We start from the raw sequence: 15,815 nt of genomic DNA, 5'->3' as shown, positions 1-15,815 counted from the left end.
AATGGAACAATGAAAGCCAATCTGATGAAGCTGGCTCGCCTGTCTGAGTAGATGGTGAGTGTGTGGTCTCCAGATGGAATTAACCACAAAGTGATGGGCCCCTTACACGCACGCACAAATCTGCACTGGCAGGATAGAGTCGTTTAAAGGTTCTTTTTTGCTCATTTTGTATTCAGTAGTGATTAAATGTCCCTCACTCAGAGGAAGAGAAGCGGGGGAAGACACTGGGGAATGGAGGGGAGGGGTGTTAGTATTTGGCATGACCTGAAGAGGGGGTCGAGCCAAGCCACAAATGAAAACGCAGCCTGATGCATCGGACCAGTGCTACACAGACAAAGTAGTATAGGCAGCGTTTGGCCCAACCCCACATGCCTATCGTGAGAGGAAACGATGATGACGACAGCGCGTAAATCGGCAGCTGGAAACGAGAGGTTCCCTGGTTGCGCGGTTTGAACGGTGAACACAAGTGCCTGCCAGCAAGGAGCCCAGAGGCTCCACATCCAAGGCACCGGAAAGCTTTGATTACGCGTGCGTTCCCAGTTGGATCGGAGAGGGATGTTGCCCAGTGTCTCTCTCATCATCTCCACTGTGTCATTTGGTTTTTAGAGCTTGTGTGCCAACCTCACATCTTTGCAACGCGGTAAACTTCACGGGATAAGGAGAGCAATTTAAAGTGCCAAAAGAGACAGAGAAGTTTATTCACTGAAAAAATGTCTACGACGCACCTTAGCCCCTCGGCGCCCAACCAGAGCTACCTTTCCACGGCCACCTACGAGAAGACAGACCCGTCGGAGGTTGAGAGGCAAATCCATCGGCTGCTTTTCGGGTTGTGCGTAATAATCGCCGCTGCTACCTTTATCGGAGGTGTGTATTCGCTGCTCTCCCTCCTCCGGATGAGGAGAAAAACCTCCCTGTGTCTCATCGTGGCTTCCATGTCGGTGGACGACCTGCTCAGTGTGGTCCCTCTCTCCTTGTTCATGCTCATACAGTGGGAGACAGATGGAGGTGGAGGGTCGGGCAGCCTGTGCACTTTATCTGGACTTCTGTACGTGTTCCAGGGTGTTTCTAGCAATATGAAGGCTTGCCTCATAGCAGCCTACACTTTTTATGTCACCAAGAGATTTGGAGTGCTTCAGTCTGTCCGCCGGCCCCTGAGAGTGATGTGGGCCATCGCCGGTGTGTGGGCGGTCAGCCTCGCCGTGAGCGTGTTGCCTCTGTGCGGATGGGGCAGCTTTACGCCGGCCTCTCTCGGGTGTTTCCCAGAGAGCGACAGTTTTTACATCGTGCTGCTTTTCACTTTATACTCCATGTGTTTCTGCGGCTTGTTGTTTTTCTTTATCCCTCTCACCTACCAGCTGCTGTGCTCCAGAGAGCCCCAGAGGACTTTGCTGTACCCCAGCTATTTGGAGATGGCGAGGGGACTGAGCGGCTCCGCGCCCCTCTGTGATCTTCCCTCCTTTTCCCGGGACATTCTCAACAAAAGTTTCGGGGTCTACAACGAGCTGAGCCCAAGTTCATGCGGGACGGAGCTCAGGGAGAAAGAGGACAGCGGGCTGTCCCCAGTGTCTGTCAGCGGGCAGAGGACAGCTGCTGTCGGGGACACACCAGTTGTGTTTGCGCAGAAGCGCTTCTCCATGATCCTGGCGGTTGTCCGAGTGATTTTATGGATGCCAATGATGGTAAGCAGTGTGATTAAAGCAAATGATACAGTAACTGAAGCCAAAAAAGGAAAAGAATTTTAACTTTTTCCAACTTGTTTACAGATTTTTAAGCATTATTTAGCTGGAATGGTTCATCCAATTTGGCACAGACTCATAAAATTAATTAAACTACAATCCAAACAAGTGGAGCTGTCTCATTATGTTGGAATAATCTCTTACCTGTTGCAACACTGAATCTTAAAATAACATTATTTTAACTTAATCCTGGCTCCAGTTCAAAAGTTATATAAAGTTATATATAAAAGTTATATATGTGGAAGCTGAGCAGGACTGAGATTTTTGGGGGGTCAGCCAATTATGTACTTTCTACCCAAACTACTAATGAAGTTGTTTAAGAGTAAGATGTCAAACAAGCACCAGAAAAGTGCTTGACTGCCAAACATTTTAATGCCTCACATCCACATCAAACAATTTTCTGTGGTAGTCTGTGCACAGGAATGAGCTGTACACGTTTCTCAAGTGACGCAAGTAAGAAAATGTGGGCTTTTATGTTGGAGCAGAACTGTATGATTATCTTAAAATCCTTTTCTGTGGTGAAAAAATGATGAAGCTATTCTTCCATTTTCATTGGAGCCCCATTAAGCAGCCTTGAATGTCTCTTGAGGCAACTAAACACTACAATATTTTATTCAGTTCTTTAATAGTCTCTTATCTTTAAAGTTTTAAAAGTGTTGAGACATCTCACCATGGTTTGTGGTCTCACGAAACTTCTTAAGCACTGACATTTAAAATAACAAGCAATTATTTAGTTACAGCCAATGTCCCACTAAATTAGCATTCCCCAAAGGCCTTGAGAACAGCATTTGGCAGGTTTTAGTCAACACCTAAAGGGCAGCATTGGCTGGGTTGCATTGTGAAATGCCCCTACATGATTGCCACACAGCGAGCGCCATTGTTCCAACATTTGTTCGTGCTCAAACAGGAAGAGGAGAAAAAAAAAGAATTTTAGGTGATAAATGCTGTGCGGCCAGCAGACAATGATGGGCAAACAGAATTGGCATACCAAAGCTGCAATACTGAAAATGAGCTGAAGCAGTGGATATGATTAATACAGAAAATGTCAAAAAAAACACAGAACACAACTTGACAATACCAAATGTTCTTTCTGTGGAGACAAATAAGTCCAAAATAAACATCTCTTGTATAAGATGGTCTGTTATTTATTTTATATCATTTTCCATAGAGCTGGAGAAGTCAATATCAGCATAACCGCACAATGCTGAACCTGTTGCAGGGCCACAATAGAGTCGTATAAACACTATTCATACTTTATACATTTATTTCAGTCTAGTGCACCCACACACAGCGCACCGCTCTTATGTTGCTCTTACGTATTTGTATTTGAATATAAACAAAATTAATTGAAAAGGCAAACAAACCAAGCCCAGTTTGGGTGAAGGAGCTGTATAATTCATTTCCATTCATGTGTCGCCCTCCCCACACTCATGCATATTGAATCGCCGACTCCTCAGTGAATTAATTTCCCCTTCATTCACAGACTTTGGTGCTGGTGCGCCATGCAGTGAATGCACGCAGCTCGTCCCTGGAGACCCTGAGCTTCTTTCTCACTCTGCTTGCCCCCGCGGTCACTCCATTATTCGTGCTGTCTGAGCGCTGGATCCACATGCCGTGCGGCTGCTTCATTAACTGCAAGCGGGACCCAGCGCAGGAACCCTCAGGTAAACAATTAGGTTACAGAAATGTATCAACAATGCACCATCATGTCTTTGTACATAATGAACCCCTGATCAAGTTTGTGATATAGATGAGAGGGCACGAGAGGTGTTATTATTCCCAATCACTTTCTTCACAGTGATGAAAAGACGATTTGAGTTCAACCTTTCCTTCCAACAAGGCTATGGAGTCTACAAGTTGTCACATGCCACCATGTCTCAGAACAGTCCACCCCTTGAGAAGCCGGCCTACCACAGCCTCTTTAACTGTGACTTCCCAAACGCTCGCCTTGATGCACTAGAAAGTGGTGGGCTCCCCAGACTGGGGCCCGATTTTGATTTCAGCACCACCTGCCCTGTGGACAGCTCCTCTCATGCAGACCTTCTGTTGGAGGCGGTGGCCGGTGGAGGAGAGACTCTGGCTGACTGTCCTTCACTCCCTCACGAGAACCATGGAGATGACGATGACTTCCGCTGCGTCCCCTCCCTGCCTTCTCATCACCGGGAGCAGGATCACAATCTCACTGACACGTCATCTGTGTTCGAGGGCCCTGAGAGGAGGCTGTCGCATGAGGAGTGTCGGAAAATCGAGCTGACGGACTGGGAGTGGTGCAGGAGTAAATCAGAGAGAACACCCAGACAGGTACACCGCTCGCCAGAGTCGTCAGATTATTAGTCTGATGTTGAACCAGTAAATTAACTCATTTGTATCTGCCAGTCTGTGGTTTATGGCTGGCATTAATGGATTTTCCACACTCATACTCTATTGCTTTCCTAAACTAGTCAAACAACTGCTGCCTTAGTATGCAGCATATGGCGATGCACTCAAGAGATGATCATTTAGGATTGATTAGTGTCTCAGGACCATCATTCATGGATTTTCAATCTCCCTCTCTCTGTTTACATTTTGTTCAAGGGGAAATTAAACGCTGTCTTCTTGTAGTGCACCTGTACAGAGATACAGAGACACACAGCAGTAGGACGAGGATGCAGTCTTTACATAAGCAGGCTTTGGAGGAGTGTATTTGTCTGTGTGAATGCCTGTCTGACTTTCTGTTTGTTGCTCTGTATCTCTGGCTTTTTTTTTTCTTTCCGCATCTGTGAATATGCCTCTTTATAATCAAGCTGACAGAGTGGAGGCTGCGCATGTGATTTGGATAAAATGGTTAAAATCCCCCTCTCCCTTAGCCTCTCTGCTCTCCTCTGCTCTCTCTGCATATCTTTGTTTGTGCTAAGCATCAGTGGATTCTGACTAATAGAGCAATTGATCAAGATACTATCAGTGGCGCACCATTTTAGTAACAAATGTCAGCCTGTCTTTCAAAACCAAATGTTCATTCAGCGCTGCTCCACTCCAAAATCAGAGCAGCTCTTAAGGCTCAGCTCAACTCATTGATTTAGTCTTGCAGTTTAATGGGATTTTAAATGCAGTATTTACAGTTTCAAGATCATTATTAATGAGTTTTATCCACTGAAGGTTAGTGCATGTCTTTCTGCACGGCTGTGATTCGGTACGAATTTGCAATGAAACTTTCAAACATTCCATTTTTGATTCATCTTTTAGGTCAAGTTCAATCAAACACAGACTTTATATCAATCCAGCATAGCGTTGTCTGTCTGCCAAGACTCAAAGTTAGGCTCATAAATGTATTATTTGCTCAGTCTCTCAATAGTTGCTCTATGCAGCAGATGCAAAGTGAAACAGCATTAATTGTAAACAATGCGGCTCAAGACAGTTTGCTGCAACCACATGAATCACTGCCCACTAATCCGTTTTTAATCCATTTCTTTCTTTCTTGTTGACATCTTGTGCTCTTGTAATACCAGAAGCTTAATTCTCTCTGTGCTTTGTTGGACTCAATTGAATTGTTAAACAAGGACAAAACGCTAAAGCCTTAATGATTAATGCATCCTGGCATTGTAGATACCAGACACAGATGAGAGAACAGCCTCACTCTGTTTCAGCGAAACAGCCGAGCAGCCACAGGCATTACCTCTGAAACTGACAGCATAGTAATTGTGACTTTTAGAGCAATGACACCATGAGCTCGCTTTTAAACTAACTGGGACATGAGCAGATGGGGGAAACATGCATTGCATATATGTGCACAGGAACACATGCACAGACTTTATCTCTGTCTCTCCTCCTCTCTGTCTCTGCTCTACTTATAAATCTGAAATGTTTTGGTTTGAAAATCACCAGAGGGTGGAAAATCCATGGAGCATGCATCTAGAGTTTGGCTTTGGCACTCACTTTGCATCAGGTATAAGTCTGAGATGCTCACTGCCGACTTGTGTGTGTGTGTGTGTGTGTGTGTGTGTCCTACTTCTCAGTTACTTAGTGACAAACTCTGGATATTAAACTCCCTTAGGCTGTCTTTATTGAGTGGGGTCAGTACAGTGTACAGTATGTATGCGCAGTCTTACACTGCAGCAAAGACAAAGAATAACTTAGCCACACTAATTCAATCTTCCCCCTTTGTAATGACATGAAATTAGCACACACATACACACACACACACACACACACACACACACACTGTATATAGCCAACAAACAGAGACAAGCGGCAGCGAAAAGCCAAAACTAAATGGTTTAGGATTTATAGTGCTCCCTGGCTGTGTTTTGTTCCTCGTTAGCAGGGTGTAGATGTCATTACCCAGCATCTGTCCTCCTTCCTGTCAGTCCTTCTGGCCTTCAGCATCCACAGCGAGAGGTGGAATTAGAGTTTAAAGACATCTTTACCCTCTCCGTGACTTTATGCTCTCTGCTAGCGAGCAAAGAGCTGGGGGCACATTCACAAGTTCGCTCCCAGAGGCGACACACAGATCTAATGTGCATTCAGATGCAGGGAGCTGTAACCCGTTTACCCTTCTGAGAACACATCCAAAACTGTAAATAAACGTTGTTCTTGCCAATAGGCTACACGGGGGAGAGTGGGGAAAGATGACTGATTTGGGATGGACAGGAAAATGGGAAGAAAACAAAATGAGAATCAGTAACATGCCAGGATTGGTAGACATCAACAGATAGCTGACGGTGTTGCTTGTATAAAATAGGTTGTATATTTTCATGCTTAATTCATATGTTAAATATAGGTACAATAAAGAGCCAGCAGCTCTGTGAGAATGCCCTTAGGCACAGGGGTGCTTTGAACAAAATGCTACATTTAGCATGCTAACATTCTCACAGTGATGATGCTAACATGCTGCAGTTATAATGTTCATCATCTTTCCTCGGTGTGTTAGCATGTTAACATTTTTGTAATTAGCAGAGGTGTGGACTTGATTCACATGACTTGGACTTGTGTCTGACTTGAGTCACAAATTTGTTGACTTCAGACTCAACCACTTGACAAAATCAAAAAAGACTTGCAACTCAACTTGGACTTTAACACCAAAGGATTGCGTCTTTACCTGGATTTAAGGACTTTTGACTTGAAATAACTCGATACCTTCCCCACGTCCAAAGATTTCAATGTATGTTATTTAAAAACTGTGCCACAAATCAATTTTCCTTAAAGCCGCTACAAGGAACTTTTAACTGGATATGCAAAAGTCTCTCGTTTCTGCTGATGTCTGTGCGTGACCTACAACAGCAAATGAGACCATCGGTGTGTGAAGATAAGCTATTTCTATATAGTGAATATCCATACCTTTAGGAAACTGTGTCCGGGTCCGCCCCAGGTCGCTTCCAGGACGAAACAATTTATGGCACTCAGGCACCACACGTCATCTTACCTAGCTGCTTACATTTACAAATAGTCACTATTCCTCCTCCTCGACCCAACGTCCGCAGGGAGTTAAAATAGCAGCAATCATCGGGTAAAAGTTCTGTGAAAGCACTGGACTCACCAACAGTCAGCCATGTCTCAGTCACACAGAGAAAATCCAATCCTCGGGAAGTCAGGAAATCCTTCAGGATAAACGTTTTGTTCGCTAGCGATCTAGCATTTACCAGCCCAATCCTGGCAGGAGCCGGTCCACAGTGTTAGCTGTCCGGGGAGCCACACACAGAGGCCGCGGGGCTGGAACACGTCATCCGGGCCGACCACAGGTACCAGCCAGGCGTCGACAGGGTCCAGCGAGTGCCGAGAAATAAAGAGGCGAGGCACCGCTCCATACTCAGTCCAAAAAGCTGTGGAAATGCTCACCAAACAGGCCTTCAGCCTACCAGCCGACCACTGTGTTTACGCCGGGGAGGTGGAGCTGGGGCACTGCAGAGGTGAGCTGGGATCCCCGATAGGAGCGGGGGCAAAGTTTTCCCTTCTTGTTGTTTCATTCATGCTCAAAACAAACACATGCACAAGCCAGGTAAGTGTCTTTACGACAATACGCGCTAGAGCTCATGGGAAATGTAGGCTTCATTCCGGCAAAACACTACCGCTTTTGTCCACAGGGTCGCCAAAATCAACTCACAATGAAAGTTCCTTGTAGGGGCTTTAATCTCCTGAATCTACTAATATTAACACTATTCATTCTCAGCAAGTCAACACTTCTAATTCTCTGCATCCACTTTGTTTGAACCAATCCGACAGCATTCAGTCAAGCTGCAGGAGAGAATCATTAAGAACAACAGTTCAGTCAGGAACACTCTCGTCATAGATTTAACCATTTATTGCAACAAATGGAAATACAGTTATACTTGGCACTGATGGCTCCACTCTTAACATGCTCTCTGGATCAGACAAGCAGCATGCTAAATCAATACAGGAAGCATAATGCAGAAAACCCCCCCAGGGTGTGCAAGAGTGGGCCCAAAGTAAGACATAAAATACTCTTTTACCCTTTAAGCCATGTTAGGACTCTGAATTAGAAAAGTGGAGGATGGGGTGGAGAAGCTTTGCCAGCAGCAGCAGCTGTAGTGTGTGGTATCAGTGAGCCAGTGAGTAGGAGGCCATATTTAATTGGACCACCTTGTAAAAATGGGTTGTGATTGGTGTTTGCCTGATTAGAAGCGATGATCCAATCAGCTGGCTGTCAGATGGTTACAGCTGCGGTGTATGACTTAAATGTCCTACATGAACCAACGCAAAGCTTCATTTATGTTACTCAGTGCCAGCTGGAAAAAATTATACGAAAGACGGTTTAATTTGCAACTTCAGACAAACTTAACGTCTTAACAAATAATATTAGTTTTAAAAAGCATTACATTTGGTGAAGAGTGCTTTAGTTGAGCTGAGGCTGGTGGGAATGCCATTGGTTTTGCAGGTGTTTGGTAACAAATTTAAATTTTGATTGGATGATGGTCCGTGTTTTTACGCTATCAAAAGACCACCCAAGAAAACTAAATGTCAACATCATAATGGTTCATCCTCTGGGGAATAAGACGCAAATTTCATAGCAATCAATTAAAATATTATTGAGGTATTCCTGTCTATCATGCACAGTGAAGTGTTTGCATTAATGTCAGGCAGGATTATATACTGTATATATTGAAATGATTAAGAGAACAGCACCATTACATGTAATAAAAACATGAACGTGAACATGCCCAGAACACACACACACACACACACACACACACACACACACACACACACACACATCCATCAATGCTCTTCCCACACTGATGGCTTCTGAGCTTTATTTGATTTACTTGACAATGTGTTTCAGCTCAACATGGCCGTCTCTCTGTCACTCTCCCCCTCTGTGTCTCTCTTCATTTACAGTGATGCAAAGACAATGACAGGAAAACAGACAGAGTCAGGGAGGACAAGAGATTGACATCCTCTTTGTTTCTATTGTGCGTCATAGTCACAATCAGATCATTACATTGAACTCATCTAAATAATTTAGAGGGCTTAATGAGACCTGCCACAGCTGAACCTCACCATGCTTTTCCTCCCCCCCTCCCAGCAATATGCATTTCTCAAACACGTCATGTCGACAGAGGCTCACTTTGATGTTCTGTGTGGTGAATTAATCTCTCTCAAAACAACATGAAAATATGATTGGAAAATATGAAATATGATTAAAATATGAGTGATATAAACGAGCCTTGTAATTGAAAAATTATGGCACAGTGATAAGAAACCTAGAAAAAAAGATTAATGCTTTACACACTAAAATTGTATTATCCAGATTAAATTACTTCATAAAAAATTCTGATAGTGGCTAAACAGCTCATAGATCTTTTTGCTGTGAGCCTAAAAGTTCTCTGGTAGCTTATTTGTGCTCTGAACCTTAATTGTCATTTTACCAGCTGAGTGCTGTTGACAGGGCTCTTACATGTAAGCCTCATTAACTTTCGGGATAGAAATGGTCGTTCAACACATTCATCTCCCCGCGCTTAAAATCATGGGCACAATCTGAGCTCAATTAGGCCGAGTTGAACAAAGGGAACAAGATGCAAAAGGACCTTGCACACTTTTTACTTCTTGCCAATAAGCAGCCAAGTTGGAATTTAGCAATATGAATGATATTACTCTCAAGTCAGACCAAGTTAATGCCAAGTTAATACATAGATAAAAATGTGCTGAACCTTATTTTGCTCTTTGCTTTGCAGCGGTCGTCAGGTGGTCTGTCAGTCCCACTGTGTGCCTTTCAGGGCACCGTATCTCTGCAAGCGCCCACAGGCAAGACGCTCTCTCTTTCCACCTATGAGGTCAGCAGTGATGGACTCAAGATCTCCCCCAACAACGCCAAGAAGGTAAAAGCCCTTAGTGCAGTCTCTTCTAAAATTTTGAGGCTTTATTTCTCAACAGTTTTAAGCAATTTTATCAAAGGAAGTGTTTGACATTTTAGGAAGATGCTTGCTGAGAGACATATGAAAAGGTTGACATCATTCTCATGTCTGTGCATTAAGTATGTGTGACTCTAGAGCCAGGACATAGCTTGACTTAAAGGTGAACTTTGGTATTTTTCAACCTGGAACCTTTTCTTCGATGTTTTTCTGCCTAAATGACTAATGGAGACAATTGTTGGTCCAGTATTGAGAAAGCGGCAGCGGTGGCTGTAATGTAATCTCTACAGTCAATTGTGCACCATCAATTAAAAGTGCTCGTCTTTGCCCCTAACATGCTCAGATTGTTGTTATTAGGTGTCTAACAACATTACGGAAAAGACCAAATAAGACATTTTTCTTCACCTTTCGCTGATGAGGTCTTTTTCTGAGTGTGTAACTGGGTCTCGCTCAAGGAGAAGTCTCTTTTTTAAATCTTTTCCACATTGTCGAATTCAGTTAAAGACTCATGACAACACATTCTCACTCTGACCTATACATACTATATGATGCTTGGTCATGGACTTTCAACGTCCAGATATGATGTGAAAGGTACCCTGGGTGCGTTGGATGTTGACGTTCTGGGACGCCGTGTCAAGTTCTGCCGTTACATGTATTGTCTTCTTTAAAAAATACACTTCCATTTTCACAGGAAATTTAACGTTTACTGAGTTGGTAAAACACCACAACCGCACATGGTAGGGTTTAGGCAACACAAACCTGTGGTTAGGTTTAGGAAAAAAGAACAGGGTTTGGCTTAATAGTCTTACAGGATGTGAACACCACTCTCCCGGATAAAAGTCTGTGTTTGTTGGATCCATCCACCACCCCTCCCATCCGCCTCACTGACTTTCATCACCTTAACTATCGTTCGTGTGATGCCGCATTTCCCACTGACACTGCCGAGCGCTATTGACCTATAACGGCGACCAGTGTATCATTTCTATCATTCCAACATTTTTGTTGTGCAGTGTCTGACGCAGCAAGTCGTTGCCCAAGCACCACATTTCGACAGCCACAGAGTCAGCCCGGGTTGCCCATGACACTGAAAACCTTTTAGATAGCACTAAGCTACGTCGACACTCCTCTCTCCAGCTCTCACTGATCTTTCCACTATTGTTTTGCCTGCAACATGTCACCTCTCATGAGATCTCAGAACGAGACATCTCTTTGAGCAAGACTTGATCACATAACAAACAGACCAGTGAAAGGTAAGGAAAAATGTTTCGTTTCTTTGTAGGGTCCTTTTCATGATGTTGTCATACACTTCTAATAATAATCAGAGCTTGTTAGTGGCAAAATTAAGCACTTTTAATGGATATAAGTTAAATGCCTGCCCTGTAGGGATTACATTACATAACAATTTCAAAAATCGTTGTCTCCATTAGTCACTTTGACACGAAAACATGGGACAATAAGGTCCAGGTTGAAGAATACCGAAGCTTCTCTTTAAAAAGACTGGAAACAGGAGGAAACAGCAAACAACCAAAAACCACAAGTTTGCGATTTGACGGGGAGTTGCGTGCTGAAGAGGTTCTGGCTGGTGGATTTTTGAGCTTTGGATAGTCAGACCAGCTGTTTACCCCTGCTCCCAGTCCTTATGCTAAGCTAGGCTAATCTCCTCTTGGCTCTAGCTTCATACTCAGCAGATATGTAAATCATCTAACTCTGAGGGGAAAAAGCAAATAAGCGTATTCCCCAATTGTCAAACTAATCCTTTAACAGCTGTCTTCAGTTTCAGCGCTGCCAAAAACAATGGGTTTACATGGGTTTTGTAAATGTCCCACTGGCATCTGGGGAAAAGATTAATGGAAGATATGTAGTTGGAATGATTTTTGAGAAAGCAAATAGCTTTATATCAAATCTGTGGGATGATTTTATATAGGACATAACATGGCATAAGTCACACTTTGTATTAGTCCAATATCAAATATGAGAAGACGTGAATTCAGTTTACTGAACAAAGCAAATATTTCCATCTCAGAAAAAATGTAACTGATGTGCTCATGACAGGCTTGAGTTATAAATCTCCCTCTGCTTCAAAGGTGGAAGTGTATCGCTCCAAATCAGTCGGCCATGAGCCCAGTGCAGACGACGCCGCGTCTGGAGGCCAGGCTGGAGACGTGAACGTCAGCAGCATTGGGATGGGCATGGAGATTGGTATGGGGATGGGCATAGGAGCAGGTGTGGGTGACACCAACGTCAAGATCCACCTCGAGGTTCTGGAGATCTGTGACAACGAGGAGGCCATGGACAGCGTCTCCATCATCTCCAACATCAGCCAGTCCTCCACGCACGCCCGCTCGCCGTCGCTGCGCTACTCGCGAAGGGAGAACCGCTTTGTCTCCTGCGACCTGGGCGAGACGGCCTCCTACTCCCTGCTCATCCCCAGCAGTGGCAACCAGGAGGCGGAGACCATCAATATCACTATACCTGACACTGTGGAGGCTCACCGGCAGAACAGCCGACGGCAGACGCAGGAGAGCTCAGGGTATCAGGAGGAGATACAGCTGCTCAATGAGGCCTACAGAAAGCAAGCAGGGGAGAGGGAGGAGTGACATACATACAGGATAACAAGAAGGTGTCTCTCAGGAGGAGAGCGACTCTGACAGCAAAGGATGAAAGACAAATTTCCTAATCTTTCCACATTTACTTCTTTCTGATCACCGCCCGAACAGAACTGACAGGTGACCCAAATAGAGACTTAGCTTAAGACTGCCATAATAGTGTTTGCCTACTCTTGTACTTCCTCATAAGATAGCATCATGAGAGCACATGCATCACCTGTCTGTAGAGTACATAGAGACAGATTAGAGAGAGATGGCAGTGAGCTGGGGTAAATAAAAGACAGAGAGGGGGAGACAAAGGAGAGGAAAGGTAGGAGAGAGCACACAGCATCTGTATTTCTTCAAGACCTTCACCACATGGCAATCTGTCATATATCTAAAATAGATACAGCAGGCGAGAAATTCACTTAGATGTGGAAAAGGAGGAGTCTGATATGAAGCTGCTCCTGTAGACTACGTCACTGGTGACTCAGCCGTGAAGGGAGGGGTCACCTGACCCATGTGTCTGACTCATCGCAGTGTGTGTTGTGCTTTTTTGTGTGTGTGTGTGAGAAGTGGCCTTGTCCGTAAGGATGAGGGTATGAGAGTAATGGTTTGTGATGTCAGCCACCGAAAGTATTCACGTTTCCTATATCCAAATGTATTTATATCTGCATTTATTTCTTTTAAATGTGTTTTTTTCCTTTGCATCTAGGTGCTCTGTCCATTATGTATTTATACAGTTAATGTCAAGTCAAATCATGGTGAAAATCTAAAGCAGGAGAAGAGAAAGGGAAGGAGAGACCAAGCTTTTGATTGAAGAAGAGGGCGAGGGGATAGTTATGCAGAACTGTTTCCTGCCTCATGCACATCTAGTGCAATTTAAATGAGTGACAGTGTGCATATTTTACTACAGTAGGCAGCATATGAATGTACATTTCAGAGCCACTTTAGAGGATCATTTCTCTGCCTGCTCAGTTCACTGCCCATCCAATCAGTGAGCCATCAGGGCCTCTCACTTTCTATCAGAAACATGCATAAATTCAGGACTGGGATACAATTTTCAAAGATAGTATTTTAGTTTTGAATGGCTACATTGACTGTGAACATCTGTTAGAGCATATAGATCTTTATTCTCTTTCACAGTATGTCCATGACTGATATGCACATTTACATGTACATGTGTGTATACAAATGCAGTAATGTGTAAAAAATAAGTATTTCCGATTATCTTTAGAATATATATTTATTTAAGTTTGTTTTATGATGGTTTCCCTTGCTGTCAGCCATTTGGTTGTTTGATCTTCAACGCAACATCGCCAATTTGCAGACTTCATTTGCCAGCTTTCGAATTGTCCTTTAGCGAGTCCACCTCATCAGTTGCGGCATGTTCCATCCTCCTGAAGAACGTTGTCATTAAAGATTCATACCAGAAAATTGCCTCCAACTGGATTGCAATGCATTTCTATTTTGAAAGCTCCCAGGCAAAATGTTAAAGAAAATAATGTACAGGCGTATGAATCATAATGAATGTAAAGTTGTATTCATGGTCAACCATTTCAGCTGTTAATGGTGCCAAAGGTTTTCAGCTGAGCACAGCTCGAGCTCTGCGGCAGCAGAGTGGAAGTAATTCGATCATCTGCTTATTCTCAGTTTTAAACAGGAGCACAGTTCAGCCTCTGGTCAAGCGTTCTCATAAACCATTGTGATCAATAAACTGGTTTTTGCCATGTTTGTGAACGACTAGGAATTACATAAGCTGTAAGTGTTTGCATGTCATGTTACCGATCTGGACTGATTCAGTGACACACAAACTACTCAAATGGGATTCTTTATTACATAATAAAAGCAAATAAAGTGCAGTAATTAACTATAGACACTGACCCACATAGTCAGCTACCGCTGTTGGTTGTTGTGCCCCTAGGATGACAGTAAAGTGACTAATCCACAGCAGCTGTGTAATATTTTTTATAATGCTCATATCTGTGTTAGAGTCGACATAAAATCGGCAGTAAAGACATATTTTCTTGTGTTTTAGGACGTTTTTTTCTCATTTTATCTGTGTGTTTGTGCAGACATTTAGAGTCTGTTTGGAAGGAGAATAAAGGGAGAGAGACAGGAAAGTAAATGAAAGTAGGACAGAATTTGTGGAAAAGCCATTGGCAGCAAAAAGAAAAAGCAAAATAATGTTTTAAAAATGTAGCTATCAAAGGCCTGGGCCGGCAGCTATTCCTAATGTTTTATCATTTCTCTCTGATCCAAGGTCTTTCACCTCCCACTCACAACCTCTGATTATGCTGAAGCAATAAGGTGGAGGTAAGCCTGCATGAAAATGTAGCATCAGTGGCATTGCTTGAGATCTCTGGTTCAACACATTCATCATCAATGAATAGCATATATTATTTAGAATGTAAGCCAAAGCCAGAAGAGGAGGGAAAAAAACAGCCAATTTTAAAACATGGTGCTTTTCATCTGAGGTTTTCAACTTGGTTAAATGATTCATTAGGGTCAGAGATCATTTGTATGCATCACAGGTAGCCCTGAGGGTATGAAAACAAGGTGTGCAAAAGAATCGCACATCCGCAACAGCGCTGAGAGGAGTAGGGGGGAGGGGGACCAGCGCATACGAAGTAGTCCTTTCTTTTCTTGCATGCTTTTGCTTTCACAGCCCCTGTCACTACTCACAAGGCTTTCCCTCACGCTGTTTTCTTACACTTTCCTCGCCTAGTTTCTTGCTGTTTTTCTGCATTGCTTACTTTCTGACTCCAGCTCATTTTCAGTCCAACACCTGTTCCCTTCAGAGCCGCCACCTGAGATATTGATTGTTCTCACAGATTTCAAAAATAATGACGCAGATGAAAGCATTGGCAGCTGAGGCGAAATCCTGTGAGTCACTCCTAATTCAAACAAAGTTTAGCTGATCACAGTTGATTTGTTTTTGTGTTTCAAGCTGAGCCCTGCTCAAAGACAAGACTTTTTATTTCTGTCAAAGCTGAAAATTGAGCTTAAAAAAAAAAAACAGAGCCAGATATGGAAGTAAAAAGGCAGGACAGCTAATGAAAACAGTCTCTTAAAACAGAAATTTCACTTGGTTTATCTTTCACACAAAGTGACAATAATTCATTTCATCCGGAAATTATCGTCTTCCATTG

At 43.4% G+C, this 15,815-nt stretch overlaps 1 protein-coding gene across 1 annotated transcript; it reads left to right on the top strand.

Moving 5' to 3' along the window:
- The first annotated feature begins 398 nt into the window (after positions 1-398).
- LOC125889459 (probable G-protein coupled receptor 149) lies at positions 399-14,729 on the top strand. The gene is made up of 5 exons (XM_049577488.1): positions 399-1,679; positions 3,220-3,400; positions 3,535-4,037; positions 9,902-10,045; positions 12,163-14,729. Exons 1-5 carry the CDS (start codon positions 711-713, stop codon positions 12,673-12,675), a joined length of 2,310 nt encoding a protein of 769 aa, XP_049433445.1. The 5' UTR covers positions 399-710; the 3' UTR covers positions 12,676-14,729.
- Positions 14,730-15,815: the final 1,086 nt, after the last annotated feature.

This window comes from Epinephelus fuscoguttatus, linkage group LG5, assembly GCF_011397635.1.
Source record: "Epinephelus fuscoguttatus linkage group LG5, E.fuscoguttatus.final_Chr_v1".
Taxonomy (NCBI): domain Eukaryota; kingdom Metazoa; phylum Chordata; class Actinopteri; order Perciformes; family Serranidae; genus Epinephelus; species Epinephelus fuscoguttatus.
The sequence above is the reverse complement of the archived record's forward strand: the minus strand, read 5'-3'. Positions and strand labels throughout refer to the sequence as shown.

What these genes read in the sequence shown, in the direction of transcription:
- LOC125889459 (XM_049577488.1), top strand. Translation starts at nt 711, where the DNA reads ATGTCTACGACGCACCTTAGCCCCTCGGCGCCCAACCAGAGCTACCTT. An exon ending in CCCAGCGCAGGAACCCTCAG is followed by an intron (nt 3,401 to 3,534) that starts GTAAACAATTAG and finishes CTTTCTTCACAG; the next exon opens with TGATGAAAAGACGATTTGAG. An exon ending in CAGAGAGAACACCCAGACAG is followed by an intron (nt 4,038 to 9,901) that starts GTACACCGCTCG and finishes TTTGCTTTGCAG; the next exon opens with CGGTCGTCAGGTGGTCTGTC.